Source organism: Thalia democratica, chromosome 5 (genome assembly GCF_965202585.1).
Source record: "Thalia democratica chromosome 5, ktThaDemo2.hap1.1, whole genome shotgun sequence".
NCBI classification, from domain to species: Eukaryota; Metazoa; Chordata; class Thaliacea; order Salpida; family Salpidae; genus Thalia; species Thalia democratica.
This window is the reverse complement of record NC_139169.1, coordinates 3144593-3168703: the sequence shown is the minus strand read 5'-3', so window position 1 is coordinate 3168703 and position 24111 is coordinate 3144593. Positions and strand designations below refer to the sequence as shown.

Genomic DNA, 24111 nt, shown 5'->3' with positions numbered 1-24111 from the left:
CAACTACAACGAATTATGAATTTTATCGCGGTCAATAAAATTGAAATATACATGCTTTTTATACCTTGATTATGTTATAAAACAAGTGCAAAAAGTGCTGGGATAACCAATGACTTAAAATACCAATTTAAAATTTTTCGTTTGTAACATAAAAAATTTCAACTTTTTATTTTACACTAGCACTTAAATACATGTAAACTTTTCAGTTACAGCATATACTACGCTAACTCAGCTAAAGTTATTAAAATATGTACGCATTTGATAAAAAACTGTACAATTAAAATTAAAAAAAAACTCTGTCTCTCAAAATGTATATCGTATAAACACTACAAAAATTATTAAAATATTAACCAACCTTATCATAATTAATCAGAAAAGGTCATTTTGTTTGACAATATTCAAGTCAATTCCTCGAATGTGGACTACATTTTCACAATTACTGCATGGACAAAATGTTCTGGTATGGTCTAAAGCTGCTTCTGTTGTAACATTTTTCAAATATCAATAAAATTTCACATTTACTTTTGTATCACTTTTATTTTTTTAATTACTAATTTGGCTTTTAAAATTTTAAATTCTTAAAAAAAAATAGTTATCAAACACATTGACTATTCAGTTAAACAGTTTTACAAAAAAGTATTATTAATAAAATAAAAAGTAACACCAAAAAACAGTGAGTTGCTATACTTAACATAAAAATTATAAACATTAAATTTAATTCATTTTATAAAAATCAAAGCTTTAAAAATATAAGCTTAAAATCTAAAATATTTTTTAGTGTTTACAGTACAAATAATTAAAGTAGCTTTTAATTGATTTAAACTCTTTTATTAATTAGCATACTATTACAACTTAATATTACAAAAAACATCTGATATTTAAACTCTATGTAAATATAATAAAAAAAATAATTAGAAAATTAGCATGTCAAAAGTTAATGTTATTAATTAACTACCTAAAAACACATTAAAACTAAGAATTTACAAATTTTATAACTTTTTAATTAGTTTTTGCGATGAAATTAATTGGTTTCTAATAAGAGAAATACGAATTATACGGTATTTATACTAATATAACAACTAAACTGTAATTTGAATATTTTTTAAACGTGTAAAAATTAGTTAAACATTTTGTGCATTTCAAATCACAAGTGTTTCTAGAAACATACTCAACTCATAATACTTAAGTTAAAAAATAACAATCTCCAGTATTTATGCCAAGTTTATTGTAGATGTATACTTGTATAAAAATATTATAATAAATACAAGTAAATATTATGATTCAAAAAATTTTTCAAGCTAAAATATTCTACTTGTAACTAAATTCCAACTTCCAATAGTTACAGTTTTTTTATTAGTAACTAATTTTTAATAGCTTAGGGAAATATTTGAAAAAAATTAAAAAATATATTTTTACTCAAGATGGGCTTGAAATTTATTTAATCATTAGCAAATATGAGTTATATATATGTAACAAAAAAAAAACTTTAAACTACATTTTAAGATTTCTGTGTAGGCTATAGTAAAAATATTGTCAAAACTTAATTTAAAAATTTATTTACTTTACAACAGCATTAATTATAAATACCACTTACCTTAGTCTAAGAACATTGAAATTCTTTTATTTTAACATGGGTTAATAAAAAAACCTGTTTATTGAAGAAAAGAAAACATCTATAACAACAATTTTTAAATTTTAACGAGGCAATAATCAAACTTGTTTGTAAAGTTTATTTATTTTAGATTAAGTACTCTGTGTATTCAGAAGTTATCAAACTATTAATTTTTGTACGTTTCTTTTTAAAGAAAAATTACAACATTAATGAAACTATAAAATACACTAAAATACAATTAGTAGCAAACATTACAAAGTATATTATTTTCAATAATTACTTTATTTTGTTTATATAAATAAAGCTTGATTGAAAAGCTTGACTGAGTCTTAAAAAAATCGACAACAAGAAATTGTGAATTGTATCGAAACAAAAATTTAAAAGAATAAAAATACCGTGAAATAAATATTTTCAAACTGTGCACCTTTTAAAAGATTGTGAAATTACGCCAATAGTTTTCTAATTATTAAAAAAAAATACATCAAAAATTGTACAAGCTTTGTCAAATAGATACATTATTTTACTCAAAATTTAAAAATATAAGTCTGTAAAAAGCACTTATTGGAAAATGTGGAGCAAAAACAGAAACATGGAGCCAAAATTTCCAATGTGGAGCTATAAGATAATTAATGAGGCTCAAAAACGAAATTTGGTACCAAAGTCTAAATATAGAGCTGTGTTTCAGAAAAAAATCTTTTAATTTTCTTATTCGAAAACAATTGTCTAAGTTACGCTGTTAGAGAAAATAAATCTTTTAATAAAACAAAAAATTTGGCAGCTAAAAAATGTAGACTCGCTCACAACACAAAGTTCTGTGCTTAAATGTAAAGCTTCGTTGTAGAATATAAAAAAATTAAGAAAATATTACATATTTTAAAGCAATTACAAAAGGCAATAAACTTTTAAAAGCTTTATTTATTTAGTAAAATACTTAGATTGGAAAAATAATTTTCATAGCTAAAGAGACATTTAAGTAAAAAAAAACACAAAAATAAACATATAGTAAAAAAAGGTTGTTTTTCAGACATAAATTTATACTTTTTTAAAGTTTTAATAATCATTTAAGACATTTTTATAAGCAAGTTAAAAACAAACTAAAACACTTAATTTTTGTAAAAACTCTTACTTTTATAAAATTCTCAAAGCTTTTAAAATAAACAAAATGTAATAATAGTTTCAGAAACAAAATACTTATTTTATCTTTTTCTAATTACTGCTTTATTAAGTTAATGAAAAAAGTGACTAGTTTAAAATATTTTTTATCATAAACAGCATTTTCATTAAATCAAAAAATATGTAAAGCTTTTTATTAATCAAATATAGAACTTTCATTAAATCAAAAAATATGTAAAGCTTTTTATTAATCAAATATAGAACTTTCATTAAATCAAAAAATATGTAAAGCTTTTTATTAATCAAATATAGAATTTTTATTAAATCAAAAAGTATGTAAAAAACATTCTAAATGTTTTTTTTTCAAATTCTCGATAAATTGTTTCGTTATTCTATTATCCGCAGAATGGGCTCCGTAGCGCCACTTTCATCTCGGTGGTCAAAATCTTTCCCGCCGTTTTCAACTTGAATTATGACGTCACCCGGTTTCGCTTTCGCTGTGACGTCATTCGTAGTAGTGACGTCATCGCTTTGAAATAAGGACATGTCGGTTTTCAAAAAAATCGAATTTCTCTTTTCCTTCTTCTTCTTTTTCTGTTTATTGAAATCAAAACTTATTTTTAACTCAATAAGTTTTTTTCTAAACTAATTTATTTATTTTTAAATAGGTATCAAACAGTAATAGTAAATAAAAAAGAATTTTTTTTAATCTTTATTTCTTTTAACTTATAAAAATTTAATATTTGGTTATCTTAAAGCCATAATTTGATAAATGCTATTTTTTGAAGACTTTACAAAATACACAAAGTTTATTGAAATACATTTCGTAAATTAGCAAATAAATTAGTTTAGCACTGTGAATTTATTCATTTCTTCAATTTTAAAACTCATAAAGTTAAAATAAAAAATACATCTTTGAGTTGTACTTAAAACTTTTACGTTGAATCTCAATTAAATAATTTTTGTTTTGAGTATAAAGGTTTAAAGTAAAGCTTTATAATTCAAAATTAATGTTTTCTGTTTAAACAAAAAACAAAATACCCCTTTCAGTTTCGGTTAGAATATCCATAATATCAAAACAGTAAACAAACATTGAAAAATTTATCTGATTAGGAAAAAAAGTTGTTGTATAAACTTACTTTTTATTTTAAAATGTTTATTAGTATTTTTAGCTTAATTTAGTAGAATTTAGTTGATCAAATTAATTAAAGAGCCGACTAATTATGCAAAAATATCTATTTACTTAAATTTACTTCTTTAACAGAAAAAAATCTATCGACTTGTTTACAGTCAAACACTTTTATAAGATTTTTTTTAAATAACTATTAGTAGGGAAATTACTAACACAGATTCTAAAAAAATGTTATATACTTTCAGGTATATGAAACTTCGCTATTGAAATTTAATTGTAAATAAATTGATATAGGCTTCTTTAGTTAATTTTAAATCTCTAATAATTTGAGCTTTACTATTGAAACTTAAGTTCAAACTTTATTATGTTCTTATGTGAATTTTATATCTCTTTAGAAAATATATTATAAACTGTAGCTTTTGTAACTTTTTTTTTTATTTAGATAGCTAATTGCTAACAAAATTAATTTTTCATTATTAATTTGACAAAAATTATATTAATATTAAAACTACAGTTATGAAATGTTTTATTTATATTTCTACAGTTATTTTCACAAAAACTTATTTGCTTAGAAGGAGAAACATTAAGGTTGTTTAAAAATAGCTTTTAGAATTGTGAAAATGCAATAACTTTTGCTAATATTGTGAAAGGTATAAATAATTTATTAGTTACGTCTTCATATTAAGATGCATGTCCAAAAGTTTCAACAAAGTATTTGACTCATCACAAAATAAAAAGGTCTAATTCTATTTAAAATAAACTTCTATAAAACTTACTTTATTGAACTGAGATTAATTTTTGTTAATTTGACAAAAAAAAGTTTGATTAGCTTAAAAGATAGTTTAAAATAAAAATGTAGTTAAGTTAATGAAGAATTCAATATCAGCTACAGATAATTATAGTTAAGAAATCTTTTTCAGTTGTTTGGCATTTGAAACTATATGCAAATATATTTTTGTTTTTTTTTATCTTATATATACGTGACCAACTAAAATGAAATCTTATGTGAAAAATCATTTTGACGTCATAAATATACTTATTTACTAAATTTATGTAAACATAGGAGTTATCTGTTTTTCTTACATACATGATTGAATAAATTCAATAAATATAAAACGTGTAAAACCAGTTATGTAAGTAATTAAATTTAAAATTTTTAAAAATTACACCCCCGCAAATTTTGATAAATAAAAGGTAGTTTAAAAGTATTTCTTACTTAATACAAATTTATCAATATTAATATAAATAGCTTAATCATGTTGTAAATAAATTAATATTGAGTTTGTTTAATTTGTAGTTACATAAAGTTGACAAAGTAAAAACAAACATTTTTATTATTGACAATTAAGTATGTTTTATTTTAAGTATTTAAACTAAAATGAAACTATATTTTTATAAACTAAACATACAGGTCATATTAAACATACACGTATAATAACTATAATCTATTTACATTTCGATTATCTCAAAGGTATAAATTTCAACTTTCTGGCAGAAATTTCGGTCTCAATGGGTTTGTTTTAAACAAAAAATTTCAAGTATTTCATTCTAAACAACAAAAATATTAAGCTCTTTGTATTTTATGTAAAAATATACTAAAGTCATGTGCAATACACAAAAACTACAATTTTTTCAATTTTATTTCTTTGTCATGTAGGTTTATTACAGTTTAGAATATTAGTCTTGTCTTGGAACTAACTTTTTATATAAAACTCATAAATCTTTGTGAAAACTTTAATTTGAAAGTAAACAATACAGCTGGTTGCAATTACCAAATATCTGAGTAAATTGAAAATCAAAACAGTTTTCGTGTGGTAAGTAGTAAAACAACTTATGTAATAATCAGTCTTTTTCGCTATATAAAATTTAATTATATACCTTTAGACTTATAAAACTAATACAGACCTTTTTACAGCACTTGTCTTTGATTTTAACACAAATCATTACTGGAGCAGCTAGTAACAAGATTGGACTTGCAATTACTATAAGTAGGTAGAATACTATGAATAAACCAATTATCTGTGAATAAAAATATTTATTGTAATAATATTGGACTTGCAATTACTATTAGTAAATAGAATGCAATAATTAACCCAATATTTTTTAAAAAAATTATTTATTGTAATAAAATTGGACTTGCGATTACTATAAGTAGGTAGAATACTATGAATAATCCAATTATCTGAGAATTAAAATATTTATTGTAATAGTATTAGACTTGCAATTACTATTAATAAGTAGAATACTATAAAAAGTCCAAAAATCTATAAAAAATAGTATTAGTAAGTAGAATACAATGAATAACCGAAAATATGTAAATGGAAACATTTGTTGTAATAAAATTGAACTTACAATTACTATAAGTAGGTAGAATAAATAAAAAGTCGGATAATCTATAAAAATATAAAGAAAAAAAAACTCTGGAATTAAATTAAAAAACAGAACAATATGAAAGGACTAATAGTTTGTTTTATATTTATAAATAGGATAACAAATTTGCAGTATATTTAAAAATGTATTTTTTACTTAAATTTTCTGTAATTAAACAAATAAAATGAATAATAAATAAAACTCACCCCTAATCGATGTCTTATGACCTGCCATCTAGAGTGGCCCAATAAATTCTTACAGGAACCTTTATCGTAATGGCGCAGCATAAAATCTTTCTGTAAAAATATTAATTATTATAAATATTTTTTTACAGGAACCTTTGTCATAATGCCTCAGCATAAAATCTTTCTGTAAAAATATTAAAAGTTATTACATAATTTATTATAATATAGTTATAAATTATTTGTAATGATGACTAATCATTTAATCTTTATGCATAAATATACCAATGTTGTTAATAAAATGTAATTTAACTGTTCAAAATATAGGTTTAATCGTTTGTTAACAAAAGATCCTAGTGAAGTAACTTCACTGGAATATAAATAAAAACAAATTATACAGTAATCTTCCTTTATTGTACCAACGTATGTTTCTGTGTGTTAACTAAATTAAATATATAGCAAGTTATTCTGTGACAATAGAAAAAGATAACAAAAGTTAAATAATAAGTTCTAAATTTATTTTACTGATAATTTAAATAATTCTAACTTTCTATTTCGAATTAAAAATTGTTTTTATTTAAACGATATTGTACAACGTTTTTAAATTTTGATTCGGTTCTAAATTTAATCTACTGATAATTTAAATAATTCTAATTGAAATGCAATTTAATTTTAATTTTTAATTAAGTATAATTAAACGCAATCTACAAGTATAATTGTTGTCGAAACTAATTAATTTGATAAAAAAGCTTGTTCGTACTATAAATAATTACTCTTGTAAAAAAATAGTTTTTAAATATTGTACAGGGTATTTAAATTTACATTATTCTAAGTTCAAGTTAAGTTCAATTGTGTTGTCCCTATAAAGTCTTGTTTTATTGCTAGTTCATGAACTCTTTTGAATTAATTTTTCGACATATGTTTCAGAATTTCGAAAATTAAAATTAATTCTTAACTCACAAATGACTAACATATAAAACCTAGCATATAAATTAACGACTTAAAATTTACTTTTAACTATCTTTTGTTTTGTATTCACTATTTTTTTTTCTATTTACTCAAAATGACAAAAATATGTTAATGTGTAATTTCAAGAAACTAAAACTAATTTTATCTTTATTGAAAAATATGTGTATTGAAATTAATTTGCATTTAATTTTACTAGTAAATTATTTTTTAATGTGTTTCAAAAAACCAGCATATGTTTTCCTTTAATAGTCGTTGAAATGAAAAAAAAAGATAATACAAAAATTATTCACCATTTTTTCTTTTATGACAAATATTAAACAAGTATTTTCAACTTCAGTAAAAAAGTTATTGTTTTTAAATTTATAGTATCGTCAATTTAGCTTATATTTTCTGTCCTTTTATTCAGTATTTAGCTAAAAATTTACAACAAAGCTTTTAGCAATGCAGAAAATTTTTAATTGGTTCAGTTAAAAACATTCTTGTAACATAATACCGTTGACTAGAAAAATACAATTTGATGTTTCAAGGTCATCCTAATGAGTTTTACATTATTTTTTAATGTTTACACGGTAAAGGCATCTACTTTGTAATTTTTTCAGTGCTTAAAAAAGTTTTTTTTTGTAAAAAATTTAATTATAATAGCGTTAATGTTATAGTAATTTTGAAATGTTTATTTTTAAATATTCTTTTTGCTCAACAAACTAATTAGAATAATAGAAAAAGGAAGTTTAATACAAAATAAAAATAGTAAAGTTAAAGTTTATAAAAAAAACATTTTAAATGTTTTTTCGCTCCAGTATTTATACAAATAATACTAAAAAAATTATTGATTTTTAAATTGGTTTAAGTTCATATTTTCAATTTTTATATAGTCTAATATAAATATTTTATATGTAACAATATCTGTTTATGACATCACCAAAATTTTTAGGGTTTTATTCTGACGTAATAATATGTAGATAAATCACTATTATCAAAACATACATCACTTAAAAAACCACACAAAATGATACTCTATCCATAGAAATAGTAAACATGATATTGTAAATGTATGGCTTTCAAACTAAAAAGCTGAAATGAAATAAAATAATTCACTAACATAATACTAGCATTATTATTATTAACCTCATTTAAGATACATTAACATGTTCATTGTTTTTATAAAAAACATCTTTAATGTATGTCTAGTTAACTTAAAATTTAGTTAAAGGTATAAACTAATATAAGTATTTCTAATATTAATCTTTCACTATTGTTAAAAAGGTTAATATGATCTATATATTATAATAATAAAGATATATAAATAAAAAAATATACAGTGTATAAAAAGCTTAATATTAATATAAATATATTTTTGTCAAAAATAGTCTAGTGTGTTAATAACATTGAAAAACAGGATTAAGCATTATTTTAATTGAAATGTAAGTTATACAGATAACTTACAAAAAAAAATTATTACTTTAACAAAAGATTTTACTGTAATGTTTAATATATCAAATTTATTCTTTCAAGGCTTTATTTTGCAAACTAAGTTGCGATCAAAGACTTCGTCAGTGTTTAAATAAAAAATCTAAAAAGATATGTAACAGTCATGGAAAACATACAATAATGTTTAGTATTTTAAAACCAACAACAAATTTATAAGGGTTTTTTTTTATATATAAAACGCTAGTTAGATCAACAAATCTACTCGGCATTTGGTATTATTATTTTAGTTTTGGTGCATATTTAATAAAAGTATTTAGATTTAGTAAAATTCTAAAAAAGTTCAAGTTTAATTTTATATTTAGTCATATAACTAAGTAGTTAATACATTTTAAAAGCTATTTTAAAACTATTAAAACAAATATTTAAAGCTATTAAAAAACAATAAAAAAAACTAATAAGTTCCTGGGATTTTATAATAAAAAAAGAGAACAATGTTTAGGGGTGAAACGTCGTCTAAATAAATAAATTTAATATTAAACAATAAAATAATACAGTAATTAGTTATAAAATGAATCATTGACAATATTTAACAAGCTAGCTTTTGTCTGAAATAAACTAAAGAAAAGTAAATATAAGTAATGTTAATGTTTGTAAATTTCAATAACTTTGCACATTGAATAATCGTGTAATATATCATTAGAAAAAAAATAAAGTTTAATTGAACTATGTAGTAAGAAATATTGATAAAAAATATATAGTATTTTTTTAAACGTCAACTTATTTAATTAAATTTTGTACACCGTTTAATCATAAAATGATTCATACAAAAAAAACTAAAATATAAAACATTTAAAAAACATTATACCTAATAAATAGATACCAGACTAAAAAATATTGGTTTTAGATATAAAAAAAATAATAAGGTTTAAAATTAATCTAATAAGCCTAATTTAATCAAGTCTTAACATTGAATTTATATTAATAGCATTACTCATTGTAACTTGATATTTATTACCTATACTAAATATAAATGCCATTTCCTGTTCAATTTTAAGAAAAAAATTAAACTAGTCTGCAATTTTATTAAATTATCAATTTTTGAAAATAAATGTTTTTTTTTCGAAACATATTTACAGAAAAAGTTAAAATGATTATAAAAATCAGTTATATAACTAGTTTTTTTTTTTAATATACTTGAGATGATTATTTATTTTTAAAGTGTTACACTTGACAAGTTTTAATTTTAAAAGTGGTAAACAATAAGAGAAATGATGGTACACCTACATAATATTTATTACTGAAATATAATAATTTCAAACAATGCTAACAAGAACATGGTTGCTACATTTACAAACCATTTGAAATAACAGTTTATGTATCTTCAAATTAAGCTAACACCCGATGAATAAAATTGTAATATTTTTTCAAACTACGTCTAATAGTTTCATACATATTTATACTCTACTGTTTTTATTAAATTAAAAAAAACATCTAATATTTTGAGACAATACTTGCAACAAATATGATAGCAATATTTACAGATCGTTTGAAATAATAGTTCTTTTTTTATTTTAAAAACTAACATCAAATAATTTGAGACAATACCAACAAAAAAACGGTTGCAATTTGTACAAATCGTTTTTTTATAATATATCTATAATTATATTATATCTAACACTTACAGTTATTAAATTTACATCTAAAAATTTCAGACAAAACCGACATTATACAATTTTATTTAAATTAAACTATTTATATCAAATAAACTAACATCTAATAACTTGAGACAGTACCAGCAAAAAACATGGTTGCAATTTTTGCAAATCATCTGATATAACAACTAATATATAATTTGATATTAAATAAACTAACATCTAATAACTTGAGACAAAACCAACAAAATACTTGATTGCAATTTTTATTTAAATTAAACTAATTATAATAAATAAACTAACATCTAATAATTTGAGACAGTACCAACAGAATACATGATTGCAATTTTTACAAATCATCTGAGCGCATCCCTGGTCTCTTTCAATGAGAACTTTGCAATGAGGGCATCTTTTTATTGAGGCTTCTTTTTTGTTTTCTAGTAATCTGATAAATAAAAGATAATTAAATAAGTTTGCAATGAGGACATCTTTTAAATGATGATTCTTTTTTGTTTTCTAATATAGTTAATTAAATTAAATAATATTTATTGAACATTTTTAATGCGGGTATCTTTTAATTGAAGCTTCTTTTAAATATTCTAGTAATTTAAGAAATAAAGACAAACATTTATTAGATAATTAATATTAAGAATTTTTTTATTCAACCTTGTTTTTTATCTTCTATTGTTCTAACACTTTTAAAAGAAAAATAAATTAAAACGTAAACCATAATTGATCCTTCTTTGGTGGTTTCTAGTAATATAAATCAAAATAAATTCATTAAACATTCAACTTAAAATATTTTAATTGAGATCTTCTTTCAATTGATGCATTATTAGTGTTTTCTAATGAATACGTTATTTTTATTCAAGAAATATATAAATTAATTCAATACTCATGTTTTTAAAATAATTCTACCAGTGTATACATTAATATAATACAATTATTATAATAATTAATATGTATACAAAATAAAATCATTTTTTCTTAATATGCAATATATTATGAATTAAATCAGATGTATTTATTAACTTAAGATAATTTTGTGTACCGTTTAGATATTAAAATAATTCACAATTTTTTTCTCGTTTTTAAAAATGAATTGCGCTTAGAAAGAAGAAAAAATAATAATTTAATTTTTGATTTCAAATCCCAAAAAATATTTTTTCAACAAAGTAATTGTTTTAAAAATTGTTTACATATTTTGTAACAAACTTTTTTTAAACAGTTTGTTACAAAAACCGTTAACTAGGTTTTTACTTAATATTTTTAATTGTTATGATTTTTATTCTTATTTAAAATGTTTTCAAGTTGTGTTTTATAACTTAAACATTTCAAGACATCAAATAAAAATTTTATTCCTAAAATTCATAACAAGCAATTATATTATAGTTTAAATTAATCTACATATGCTATAAATCTTAATTATAAAAGTAAAATTTAATTAGTTTTTGAATATTTGAAAATTCTAAGTAAAATCACCTAAACTGATTGGCAAATTTTTAAAATGTTTTCAATTTTGCATTTTGTATCATAATACAGTATTGATTTGTTGGATTTTTTCAATTAAAATTAAAAATATTAAAAATTTATTTTGAATTTATGTTTATGAATATAAGTAGATGAACTTTCACCTACTTTTTACTTTCCTTTTTTTTAATGTCGAACATTTTCTTTAGAAATGTGAGTATATTTTAAATCAATATACTGACCACTTCATTTTAACTTTTTAAATATTTTAAAGTATTTTACTGAACATTTACTCGAGGTACTGCATATTTTAATTTAATTTTTTTTTAATGTCAAAACTTCGAAATCTAAAGAAATAATCGCTTAATGTTTATTTTTGTAACGATATTTTTAATTTTAGTCTATTGTTTTAGGGCAATATATCACTAAAGCAAACTATTAAGTTTATACTACTTAAAATATAATATAACGTGTACAAACTTTTTATCCTGTCTTTGAAAATTTAAAGAATAAATTAGTAAATATTAAATATAACATAACCAAGGTTTACAAATATTTTACTTCAAAGAATTCCGTTTCAAAAAACGTTTCACTGTGTTATAGATTTTCAGTTTAAGCTCTTATTAAAATATAGTAGTCGACATCCAAAAAACGAGTATTCAATTTTAAAACTAATTAAGTTTTATTAAAATAGATAACTTGTTTTTTTTTAATAAACGTCAGTTTCAATTAAAGAAAACAAATTATATGGATTGAAAGTATATAAAATCGTAACTTTTATGAAAATCTAAACTCTTTTCTTGTATTTTGCTTAGCTTAATTTTTTTTTCTATTTATTTCTTAGTAGAGTTGTAAATTATTTAGGTAATTTAATTGATTTTTGATTAATAAATCACAAAAAAAAAGATAATTTCAACTCACACAAGTTTAGATTTCAAATTGAGAATATTCTGATTGTTTTTGTTCCTTTCTTTGTTTTTCGTATTGAACTCACATTTATGATTAGCAGACCACTGTTTTTAAAACAATAATATATTAACAAAAATTATAAAAATTAACAAAATAATAATAACTTAAGCCTACAAGTTAGAAAACATTAAATAAGTAACCCAATACACCATCTTAACAATAAAACATTAAAAGAAATCACAACACTAAAAATATTTATAAAAGTGATAAAAATTAACAAAACAATATTTAAAATCAAGGCTACAAGTTAGAAAACATTTAAAACAAAAACTTAACGATTTTATGCAAAATATAATATAAAACGTATTAAAAATCTATAAGAATAGGTTTAGCAGATAAACGTGTATTACAACAGAAATCAATGTTAATAGGTTTAAATACAAGTATTTTATGAAGTTTTATGACAAATGCTTGTTGAAACAGAAACATATTTCAGCATATTCTTATTTGAAATAAAAAAGTGAAGTTTATCTAATAAGTGACACGTAGGCTTCTCTATCACTTTTTAAACTAAACTAAATTTTACAATACTCACTTTTACTAAAGCATAAGGTACGCAACAATTTAATGTGCTAAAATTAAAATAAAAGTAAATAAAACAGGAGTCACAAAATATTTTCAAATAAATAAAACCCAGTTCCGTTTATGTATATTTAAATAGAAATATTACTGAATTTTTAATGGCTTTAAAAAGCCGCTTAAAATTTAGCTTCAGTTTAATAATTTAAAAAGGGCAGTAATTTTAAGAAGCTAATTGCTTAATTAAAAATTTCTCGAAATATGCATAATTTAAACAGCCTCTATTTTATTAAATGAACTAAGTTTATAACATTTATAGTACATTTATTATCTACGTAGTATAAGAATTTTATTTATTATAAACTTAAAAGAACTACTAAACCATAGAAGAAAAGTTGCAGTTTGAAGTATAAACAAAATGTACAAAAATAAATAATCAATAAGTAATTTGCACAATAATTTCTAGGAAATTTTTAAATATCATATTCATATGATACAAATAATCTGTTTCTGTATCAATTTTCAAACATACTATAAAAGTTAGTATTAGGAGAAAACTGACAAAACAATTTGAGAATGTTTATTAATTAGATTTTTGTACATCGAAAGTTATTTATAAGAATTATGAAATTTGTTAAAACATTAAAGTTTTGTTAAATATATAAATTATCCAATTAATTGTGGTTAATGAGATCTAAACCTAATACTTTATCTTAAATTATAAGAATGTAAACTAATTAGTTTAACAGATTTTTTATAATTTTTCAAGGAAAGAAAGTTTTGGTATGCGAACTTGTCTAATTGGAAGCTCAAACTAATTTGTAAGTAAAATATTAAAAATGGTAGTTTTTTAGCAGTGAACATTATATTTGTAAGTAAAATATCAAAAATGGTAGTTTTTTAGCAGTGAACATTATATTTGTAAGTAAAATATCAAAAATGGTAGTTTTTTTAGCAGTGAACATTATATTTGTAAGTAAAATATTAAAAATGGTAGTTTTTTAGCAGTGAACATTATATTTGTAAGTAAAATATTAAAAATGGTAGTTTTTTAGCAGTGAACATTATATTTGTGAGTAAAATATCAAAAATGGTAGTTTTTTTAGCAGTGAACATTATATTTGTAAGTAAAATATTAAAAATGGTAGTTTTTTAGCAGTGAACATTATATTTGTAAGTAAAATATTAAAAATGGTAGTTTTTTAGCAGTGAACATTATATTTGTAAGTAAAATATTAAAAATGGTAGTTTTTTAGCAGTGAACATTATATTTGTGAGTAAAATATCAAAAATGGTAGTTTTTTTAGCAGTGAACATTATATTTGTAAGTAAAATATCAAAAATGGTAGTTTTTTAGCAGTGAACATTATACTTACAGTTATTAAAATTTTACTTACATTCTATGCTGAGTAGCCAAGAACATGAAAATTATCTAAAAAATGATTTTAACTCTAACAGAAACTGTTTTTTAATTAGTCATATATAAAATAACATAAGTACTTTTAAAACCTGAACATGTTCTATCAATACATGGAAAAAAAAACATTTGTTTATTAAAGGACCATCAAAAAATTAAATAGCTCAGATTTTTAAAGCTTTATTATGATGAGAATATTTTAATTATTTTACTTTTTGTGATTTATTTAAGCATTAAATACCTTTCATTGTACATGGTTGGTTGTTTTTTCAACGAACTATTTCAAAAATTTAATTTCAAAAGCCAACACAGTTAAAGTTAGTAGATTTGTGCAGTATTTACCAAAATAGCTATCATATACTAAACTGTAAACTGTATAAAAAATTTGATACAACTAGCATAGAATAAAATATAATTTAATTGCTATTTTACAACAAAAAGTTACACAGTAAATAAATATAAATGATTAGAATTTCAAACTGTTACAAAATAATTATATTCATTTTTAACAATAAAAATTAACTCTAAAAAAAAGTAACAGTGCCTAAAGCAGATATGTAGAACTATCAACGACACCAATTTTAATTACAAGTAAAAAATTCAATGCAAAATTTAAACATTGATTTATTATAAGAGACTGAAATTGATATAGGCTATTTTAAGCTTTTAAACCTTGAATTACTAAAAATAAACTAAAATCTATCACAAAATTATAGTTAAAAACTATTGGTTTTTCTATTGATTAAGCGTGTTGAAATATTACAACAAAAATTTTGCTACCAAATTTTTGTACTTTCTTTATAACAAAAACATTTCTAAATTTAAGTTTTAAAATAAGCAGGCTTAAAAATGTAAATTGCATCAAAAAAGGCTTTTAAGGACGATAACAAAACTACCAAACAGGAAATACCATATCAAATTCAATTTTAGATACAATTTTAGATTATTTAAAAATTTTTAAAGCATTAAGTATAAAATAACGTGTGTGGTTATTTAAAAAACTATTCAAGCTGTTTTAAATAGAATATTTAAATTTAAAACACCTGTTCAAATAAAACTTTATAAGCAGCTTTAAAACCGTAAAATAGTTATTATGATTAAAAAAATATATTTCAATGTAATGTGATCATGATTAAATTTCTAACCAAAACTTATGAACAAATTTTCAAGATGACAAATGAATATCAAGACTATAGATAGCTTAAAAAGTAGTTAATTGCTTTGATATAATAAAAAGTATAAACATTAAAATAACATACAGATAAATAAATTTTTTACCAATAACTGTTTTATAATATACTATTTGTATTTTTAATTTCTAAAAATATTTATTTATAATAACTTCAAAAGTAAATATTACTTAGCTTAAGTTTTTTATTATTTTTCAAATTTAATTTTTTTAATAAAAATAAAACAAACATTTAAAAATATATATATATAGTTCAAACTAAAACCTTCGAAAGTTTACTTTCGTGCTTGGGATATTAAAGAAAGTAGATATAAGTGTTTAACTTATTGATTTTTACTTTAAACAATTCCAGAATTACAATAAAAACAGCATTTTACATGTACCAGATTTATTCATGTCGTTAAACAAACAAAATATAAACACAGGATGTATTTGTTTTAAAAATCCTAAAGTTAAAGGAGTTATTTTAGAGTAAAACAAAATAAGCATGATTGAGAAAATACTTTGGTTAATTTCGTATAAACATTTAACTTAGTTTATTTTAAGCTTAGTTTTGTTTCAATCAGCTAAAATCAGTTCTCATCTAACAATTGATTTTTCAATAATTCAATATAAAATACTAATGCAATTAACAGATTAAATTAATTTTATATCCTTTTAAAATGTTTAGTATAAACAGCTTGAAAAGATTATACTCAGTTATTTACTTAAGTATCTTTTTTAAAACCAGTAGAATTAGTAAAAACTTGGTTTTAAAATTTACAATAAATTTATCAGTACCGTTTTTCAAAGCACTTAAGTAGGCTTCTGTTTTGTCAAAAACCTTAAATCAAGTGGGATTTTTTTGTAAAATGTTTATGCCTTTGTTTAAGATTATTGTTATTCTTTAAATACAATCTAAAGAACTAGTGGTGAAACATTATATATAAACAAAAACATCAAAAAATTATTTTAAATAAATCAGTCAAAAAAATAAACAAACACGATAATAAATATACTTTTACAATTTATCTAATCCACCTAACAAAAATAAATAATTAACATAAAAAACAAAGCTAGTGATTAATTCAATTTTACTTTACATATGATAAATAAATAGTAAGTTTACAACGTTTTCAGATTTACAATCCGTCCTCAATAAACTGATAGAACTAAATAACATTTATGCAACTAAGTACAAAGACAGTAAAAAAAAATAACTATTAAATACAATAAAAACAACGACTATTAAATAGAATAAATAAACTCACATTCTCGTGACAGTAGTAGCAAAATTTGAGTTGGCACTGAAAAAAAATGTTTTATTAAAAAAAAAATATAAATAGTTTAAGAAAATAAATGTTACTAGTTTTTAGATTGTTAATTTTTATATTGCTGAAAGCTAATTAAAAACTCCATAAAAACAACTAAAAATTGTTAACAACTTTTGCTTTATTAACTAATTAAGAAAATTTAAATAGTTTAGTAAAATATTAACAAAAATAAGATTTTAGGTTATCTATTTTAATAGTGTTAAAAATATATATAAATTCGATTACAATAAGAAACAGATAAGTAGATAAATAAGAATATTCAGGGGGTAAGATTTTACGTAGCTTTTATAAGAATATTTTATTTAGTCAGTTTTTACTTTTAAAAAAATATGAAAAAATAAAAATTAAGTTTTCAAACGACTCTTTAAATATTTTATCTTTTTTTTAAGCCAAGTCTGAACTCTATCAATAAATTCAAACGTTGTATTATATAAAAAAAAATATTAAATTTCATCAAAAAGCTCGGAAGAGACAGTAAGCCTTAAAACTATTTTTATTTAATTGTTTGGTTGCATAATAAATAAGAAAATAGACATTAATGAAAAAAATAGAAAGAAATTAAATATTAAAATTTTGTTTATATATACAAAAAATGTTACGTAAAAATTTTAGTTGCATAAGATTTCGTTAAAAATAAATTTTGAAGATTTATGGCTTAAAAATATTGGTATATATTTATTTGGCAAGTACTTAAATAGATAGAAATTATTCCGAATTCTTAAAAAGCTATAAATCTTTTGACAACACAAAAAAATCAAGGTTTTAAAGATTTATGACTTAAAGATAATGATAAATATTTAATTGTCGGGTGATATTTAGATTAGAATTTTTTCGAATTCCTAAAAAGTTGTAAATCTTTTGACAATGCAAAAAAATCAAGGTTTTAAGGTTAATACTTTTATAATTTTTTTTATTAAAGACTAAATGTTTTAAACAACTTAGAACTTTTTTTAAACTCATCACAGTACTAAATATGTTTTTGAAAAACAGCAATGTTATATAAAATCATTATTAATAAGAGCTTTCAAAACTTAAGTAAACAGAATTTAAGTTATAAATGAAAACCTTCATTGCTAAAATTAAAGAAAAATCGAACTTTGCCACAGTTATTATGAAAAATTTTGAAAAATCAATCATTTTTTTATTTAATCAAATTGGAAAGTTTATAAGTCTAAAACCGATTTCAATTAATAATTAAAGACTTTAACCTATTTTATTAACGTTTAACTCACTACATTTATTATATTGTAAGTTTTGAATGGCTAATGCTTTCAATTAGTTTTACTAAAACTATTTTTGAGAATTTATTTTTGATTACTATTTATTAATATTCGTAGAGCGAAACTTAACTTACCGAATAAAACTTGAGAAATTCAAATAAAAATATTTTTAAGTCGAGCTACAAACTATTTAAATTGAAAGATATACGAAATAAACGCAAAAACAAAAAAATTTGCAGAATTTACTTTCAACAATATTTGAATTTGAAAAGCAATTAGGTAAATGAACAAAAAAACTTTACAACCAATATTTAAGTTAATTAATTAAACTTTATTACGTATTTTGTTGCTATAAAGTCTGTTTTAATTTGTCAATTAATCTATTTGGGAGGGCGAAATAATCAATTATTAATATACCAACGTATATTCTCACTTATATTCACTCAAACTACTTAATGTTAAGGTCACAAATTAGACGCTAAAAGGATTTTTGCTTTTAATAAAGCATTATTTTTCTTTAACTTTATGAATACAATACCCTTATAAAAAATAATATTTATTGGCATAAAAAGAATCAAATAACAAACACAAACTTAAGATATCATTTTGATTACTTGTATTATATCAAAACTTAAAAAACCTTTAGTTTAACTTTAACTTGCAGCACAAAAACAAAAACATTCTTGTAAAGTTTATAATGGTAATTTATACACATGAACTTTTTTTACAGGTTAAATGTATCAAAATACTAATTTTAATATTTAAAATTTCTAACTAAAAAACACAATGTTATAGAGTACGTGACTATTATTAACAAATATTTAAAAGAATTTCCTGAGAAAGTTAATGTTTAATTTTTATTATTCTGAAGAGTTTCAGTTTAACTTATCACCAGTTTTGAAAACTTGGTATTTAATTACAATTAAAGAAGTCCTTACTAGTTTGGTTCACTAGTGTGCTTATTTTAAAGCTAACACTTCAATATAATATACTATAATAAATATTTAAACTTTGTTTACTGTCTGCTAGAAAAAATAAAATCAATGAACATTTTTCAACACATATTAATCAAAAATGGACAATTTTGAGTTAACAATATCAGGCACTTCTTTTAAACACAGCTTTTAGCTAAACCAAACAAAAAACTTCTAAAAGGAATCAACTTTCAAAACCTTTTTATAGATAACTTTATACTATATTTTCATTATCCACTGTAACTTTTACATTGAAATATTTTCAAAGTATTTTTTATTGTCAAATAAATTATTTTAAACCAAACATATTTTATACTTATACTACCCGTACAACGATAAGCCTTGTAATAACAACTACTAATTACAACTAAGAAACAAACCTACCACAAACATTTAGGACTTGCGCCTGATTTTACTGAGTTTATTTATCAAGTCTACCTAAGTATTAGACCAGGGGTTGGCAGGTCAAAAAAGGAACGTTTTTTATGTGCTTAAAAAACATACTTAAAGATAACTTTTTTGAACAAAAAAAATTAGGCAATATATTATCATTTAAATATAACACTAAAATTTAAGTTTTGTTTTTTGAGAATATTAAACTAGTTGAAAAAAAATTCTAATGTAGCCCACGGGCCGCAGTTTGTATTAGACTCTTAAACAGTTATCAAAAGAATTTTTTCAATCCTTTTACAGTTAAGACTGTCAATTAAATATGACAATAACAAATATTTTTTGTAAAAATGTCAACAAACAAATATATTAATATTAAATAATATTCTATAATTCTATAAATAATAACTATTGTGTTTCTTGAAATAATAATAATTTAATTAACAAACTATATATATGTAATTTTCAATCCTATCAATTAAGTATGACAAATATTTTTTGTAGAAATATTTTCAAACCTTATCACAAACAACAAAGAATGGATCATTTTGTTGAAGTTTGATTATATTCAAGTCAATTCCTTGAATGTGGACCACATTTTCACAATTACTGGATGGACAAAATGTTCTGGTGTGATCTAATGCTATTTCTGTTGTAACATTTTTCAAATATCAATAAACCTTAACATTTATTTTTATACACTGATACCATTTCTGTTGAAAATTGTATTCAGCTAATTGCAAAAACTATAATAAGTCACTTTCTTTAGTAAATTAAACAAAAAACATCTCAGCTTCGCTGAAACAACTACTAGTTAATATTTAGTTATGTATGTGAAAAACTTTTTGTTATTAGCAGCTTATAAATAATTTAGCAAACTTGTAAATTATTAAACAAGATAGTTGAACTTGAGAACTTTTTGAATAAATTAAACAGTTTTGACCTTGTTTGAGCTTTAGTTTTTCGTATTTTGCAAAACTTTCTTTTTCCAGAAGCGACTTTATCTGTGAATTTGTTATTTATAAAATAAGAGTAACTAAAATAAGTACCTTGAGTAAAAAGTGTGTTCTCATTGAATAAACCAAATGTATTTAAAATAGTTTATCTAATATGTTGCTAATAAATTTACTAACTTTAAACTTATTAAACTTTGTAGCTTAATTAGCTTAAGTACAAAATTTTTCTTTATTTTTACCTTATTTAAAGTATATAGAGTAATTACAGAATGATTTATTTTAATTTCTGATAAACTGAATAAAAAACATTAAAGCTATGTGCTTAAAATATTTAAATGCACTTAATTATAACTTGTGGTAGATTTAATTGCTTTTTAATTGGAGAAATAGAAAATTAATGTCAAACATGTTTTGAAAATAATTATAACTGTAATTCGAATAAGTTGAATATTAAATCTTTCTGTGCAGTGTTTGAAACAATAAATTAGCTTTTAGAAAGTTCTCTGTTACTTACTAAAAACACTTCTAAACGCAAATTTAATACAATACTTACAAATTTTGTGTGTTGCTAAAATAGTTAAAAACTTTAACGTATTTTGGCATATCTTTAATTTTAACCAAGCTTAGATACTAACTTTTGTATAAAAAATCATTAAAATGTTTATTTAATCGACTGTTTATTTGCAGTGGTATTATATATTGAACAGAGGCTGAAGTTAGTTTTTTTCAACTCAATTTTTTTGAAAATCAAAACCTTAATCATCAAATATCTAAATGTGAAACACGTTTTAATTTACCTAAAATTTAACCTGTAAAAAACAAAAATAAAAAACATTTATTATAATTTAATTTTTAATCTTTTCATTGTGAATAAATAAATATTGTGTCAATACTAAACTAATCAAGCTAAAATACATTTACTTTTGAAAATATAAAGCTAAAATAAACATACTATAAAAATTTATAAAACAATTTTTTTGTTGCATAGTTAAAATAATGTGTGTGTAGAAAATTACTTAAAGTTTGTACACAGTTTATTTTAAAGTAAACTTTAACTACCTTCCAAAACTACTAACCACATTTAACTTTAAGTCTATGATTGACCAGTAAGAGCCAAATGAAATAAAATAAGATTATCAAAAAAATATATTTTCATTACAAGTTTAAACAAGTCACAAAGCTTTAATGCAAAACAATTTATCAGCTTTCTAACAAATCATAAGTTATTAATGTAGACAAATAGTCATAAAAACTGTAACTTTCTAACAAACAACGTTTTTAATTTTTGCTTTAAAAAATATGTTTCAACTTAATATTCATACCTACAGTTTTGTAAATTAAACATAACCTCATAATTTTGAATACTTCCATTGAAATTGCATTGATCTGCCGGGCAAGGAATGTTTACAATTTGCAAATAATCATCTAATTTTGTTTCTATGTACATTTTCATACACTGAAAAGTACTAATTTTAAGCTAGTGATCAGACTTAAAAAGATATACAGTAGTATTTTGTGTAAAGGTTTATTAGTCTTGAAATAAATAACAAAAAACTTTGTATTTTGTTAATTTTTAAAACAAACAGTTTCTTAAATTTAAAGGTTTAGCCAACCGCAGCTCACAGGCAGCACTTATAATTTTGTTTCAAAAGTTTAATATAATCTTGACTTAAAAAGCTTTTTTGAAATCTTATTATTCTTTTTAAACTAACTTATCCCCTAACTTATCAAAATTTATTTTAAAATAAGTGCTTTTAATTCTCCCTTTTAGGACCTGCTGACCCATGTTACAATATAACATAAAATATTTAGGACATAATTATTTATTAAAATTAACTTAAACAACATACTATAAAAACCAAAAAACTGCTTATCAAAACTATATTCTACTTACAAATTAAATTGTACAATGTTTTGTAAAATAAAATTATCTATCTCAAGAAAAAGGCTACAAAAAAGTTAATTAACTTTAATAAAGTCAGGTTTTAGTAATAAAAATATATTCAACAACTACAACTAGTAAAATAAAAATTCATAACAATCTAAAAACCTACTTTATCTAACATATATACATATTTAATAATGTCAAATTTTATTTGGTAATTTTTTTTTTATACTAGCAAATTTGTTAAAATCAAACTTATATTAATTTTAGCAGATTTACACATAAATTTAAAATACTGATTATAAATAAATACACCAGTTTAATTATGCCAATTATAAAGGTGTAAAGTTTATAGTTTAGGGTTGCCAAAGGTTTTTCAGAAACATTTTTCAAATTTTTGAAAGTACAAGTTTTTGGGTCTACTTTTGGTATAAAATTAAGTTTAGATAAAAAACTGTCTTATTTAGTAAAAAACCATTGAAAAGATATTGTTAAGCTACTTTAAGTGTTTATTTTATAAAAAGTTATTAATAGAAAAAAAAATGTTATCTATTGACAGGTTTTTTGTGCAAAATCAAGGCTTACAAGTGAAAATTGTTTAAAATTCGAGGTTTTTCCAGTTTATTTTAGTGTTTTCAGTTCAAAACTAAAGGTTATTTCGAAATTTCTCAAACTCCAGGTTGTTTTAGCCTAAATTGTCAAGTTCCAGGTATTTCCAAGTTTTTTTCAGGATTCCAGGCTTTTTGGTAACCCAGGTATTTGTATTTAATAAAGTATCTACCTCTGAGCAGAATTGACATCCACAAGAATTTATTGTGAAAATTTCATCTTCCAGAATATCTTCTTCCAGACATAGATTGCAAGTATGCTTTTCTGTTAAATAGTGTTAAATCAAATTTAAACAATGTATAACATAATAAAACTTTCAAAAAAAAGCAGGTTATAAAATATCTTTAAGAATTATCTTAATACAAGTAATTTGTTTCAAAATATTAGTGAAAAAAAACTTTTGTATAGTAAATTACAACCTTAAAACAGTCGTTTTAAAATGGCCTCACCTTCATTTAATTTATAATTTTTATTTATACAAGTAGTTTGTGACTGAAAATAAAAAGATGACTGAAATAAAACATTTTTATTGTATGTTACAAACTTAACAATGTTTTTTTAAACTCACCTTCATTTAATTTAGAATTTTCATTGTTTAGCACAAATTTCACAGTTTCTTCATTCAAACAAGTTTCATTGGTATCCATTTATTTTACAAAATGTTAATTTTTCTGCAATAACAAATATACTTTTATTAAGTAAGTGGTTGAAAAAATTAACTTACGGCTTTTAATTTACACAA

General features: G+C 21.5%; 1 protein-coding gene across 1 annotated transcript; it reads right to left on the bottom strand.

The window, feature by feature from the left end:
* Nucleotides 1-3112: 3112 nt before the first annotated feature.
* On the bottom strand, nucleotides 3113-24042 carry LOC145836196 (putative E3 ubiquitin-protein ligase RNF144A-A). Its single transcript, XM_082944014.1, has 11 exons — nucleotides 23938-24042; nucleotides 23542-23633; nucleotides 22224-22331; nucleotides 20863-20923; nucleotides 20438-20568; nucleotides 17273-17308; nucleotides 12850-12941; nucleotides 10762-10903; nucleotides 6434-6523; nucleotides 5763-5876; nucleotides 3113-3319 (listed from the first exon to the last, which is right to left on the bottom strand). The coding sequence occupies exons 1-11, from the start codon at nucleotides 24014-24016 to the stop codon at nucleotides 3113-3115; spliced, it is 1152 nt and encodes a 383-aa protein (XP_082800140.1). The 5' UTR covers nucleotides 24017-24042.
* Between the last annotated feature and the right edge of the window lie 69 nt (nucleotides 24043-24111).

Coding starts and splice junctions, on each gene's coding strand:
- LOC145836196 (XM_082944014.1), bottom strand. CDS start 24,016: ATGGATACCAATGAAACTTGTTTGAATGAAGAAACTGTGAAATTTGTG. Junction 22,332..23,541: donor GATGTCAATTCTGCTCAGAG/GTAGATACTTTA, acceptor AGTACTTTTCAG/TGTATGAAAATGTACATAGA. Junction 5,877..6,433: donor TCATAAGACATCGATTAGGG/GTGAGTTTTATT, acceptor TTTTATTCACAG/ATAATTGGTTTATTCATAGT.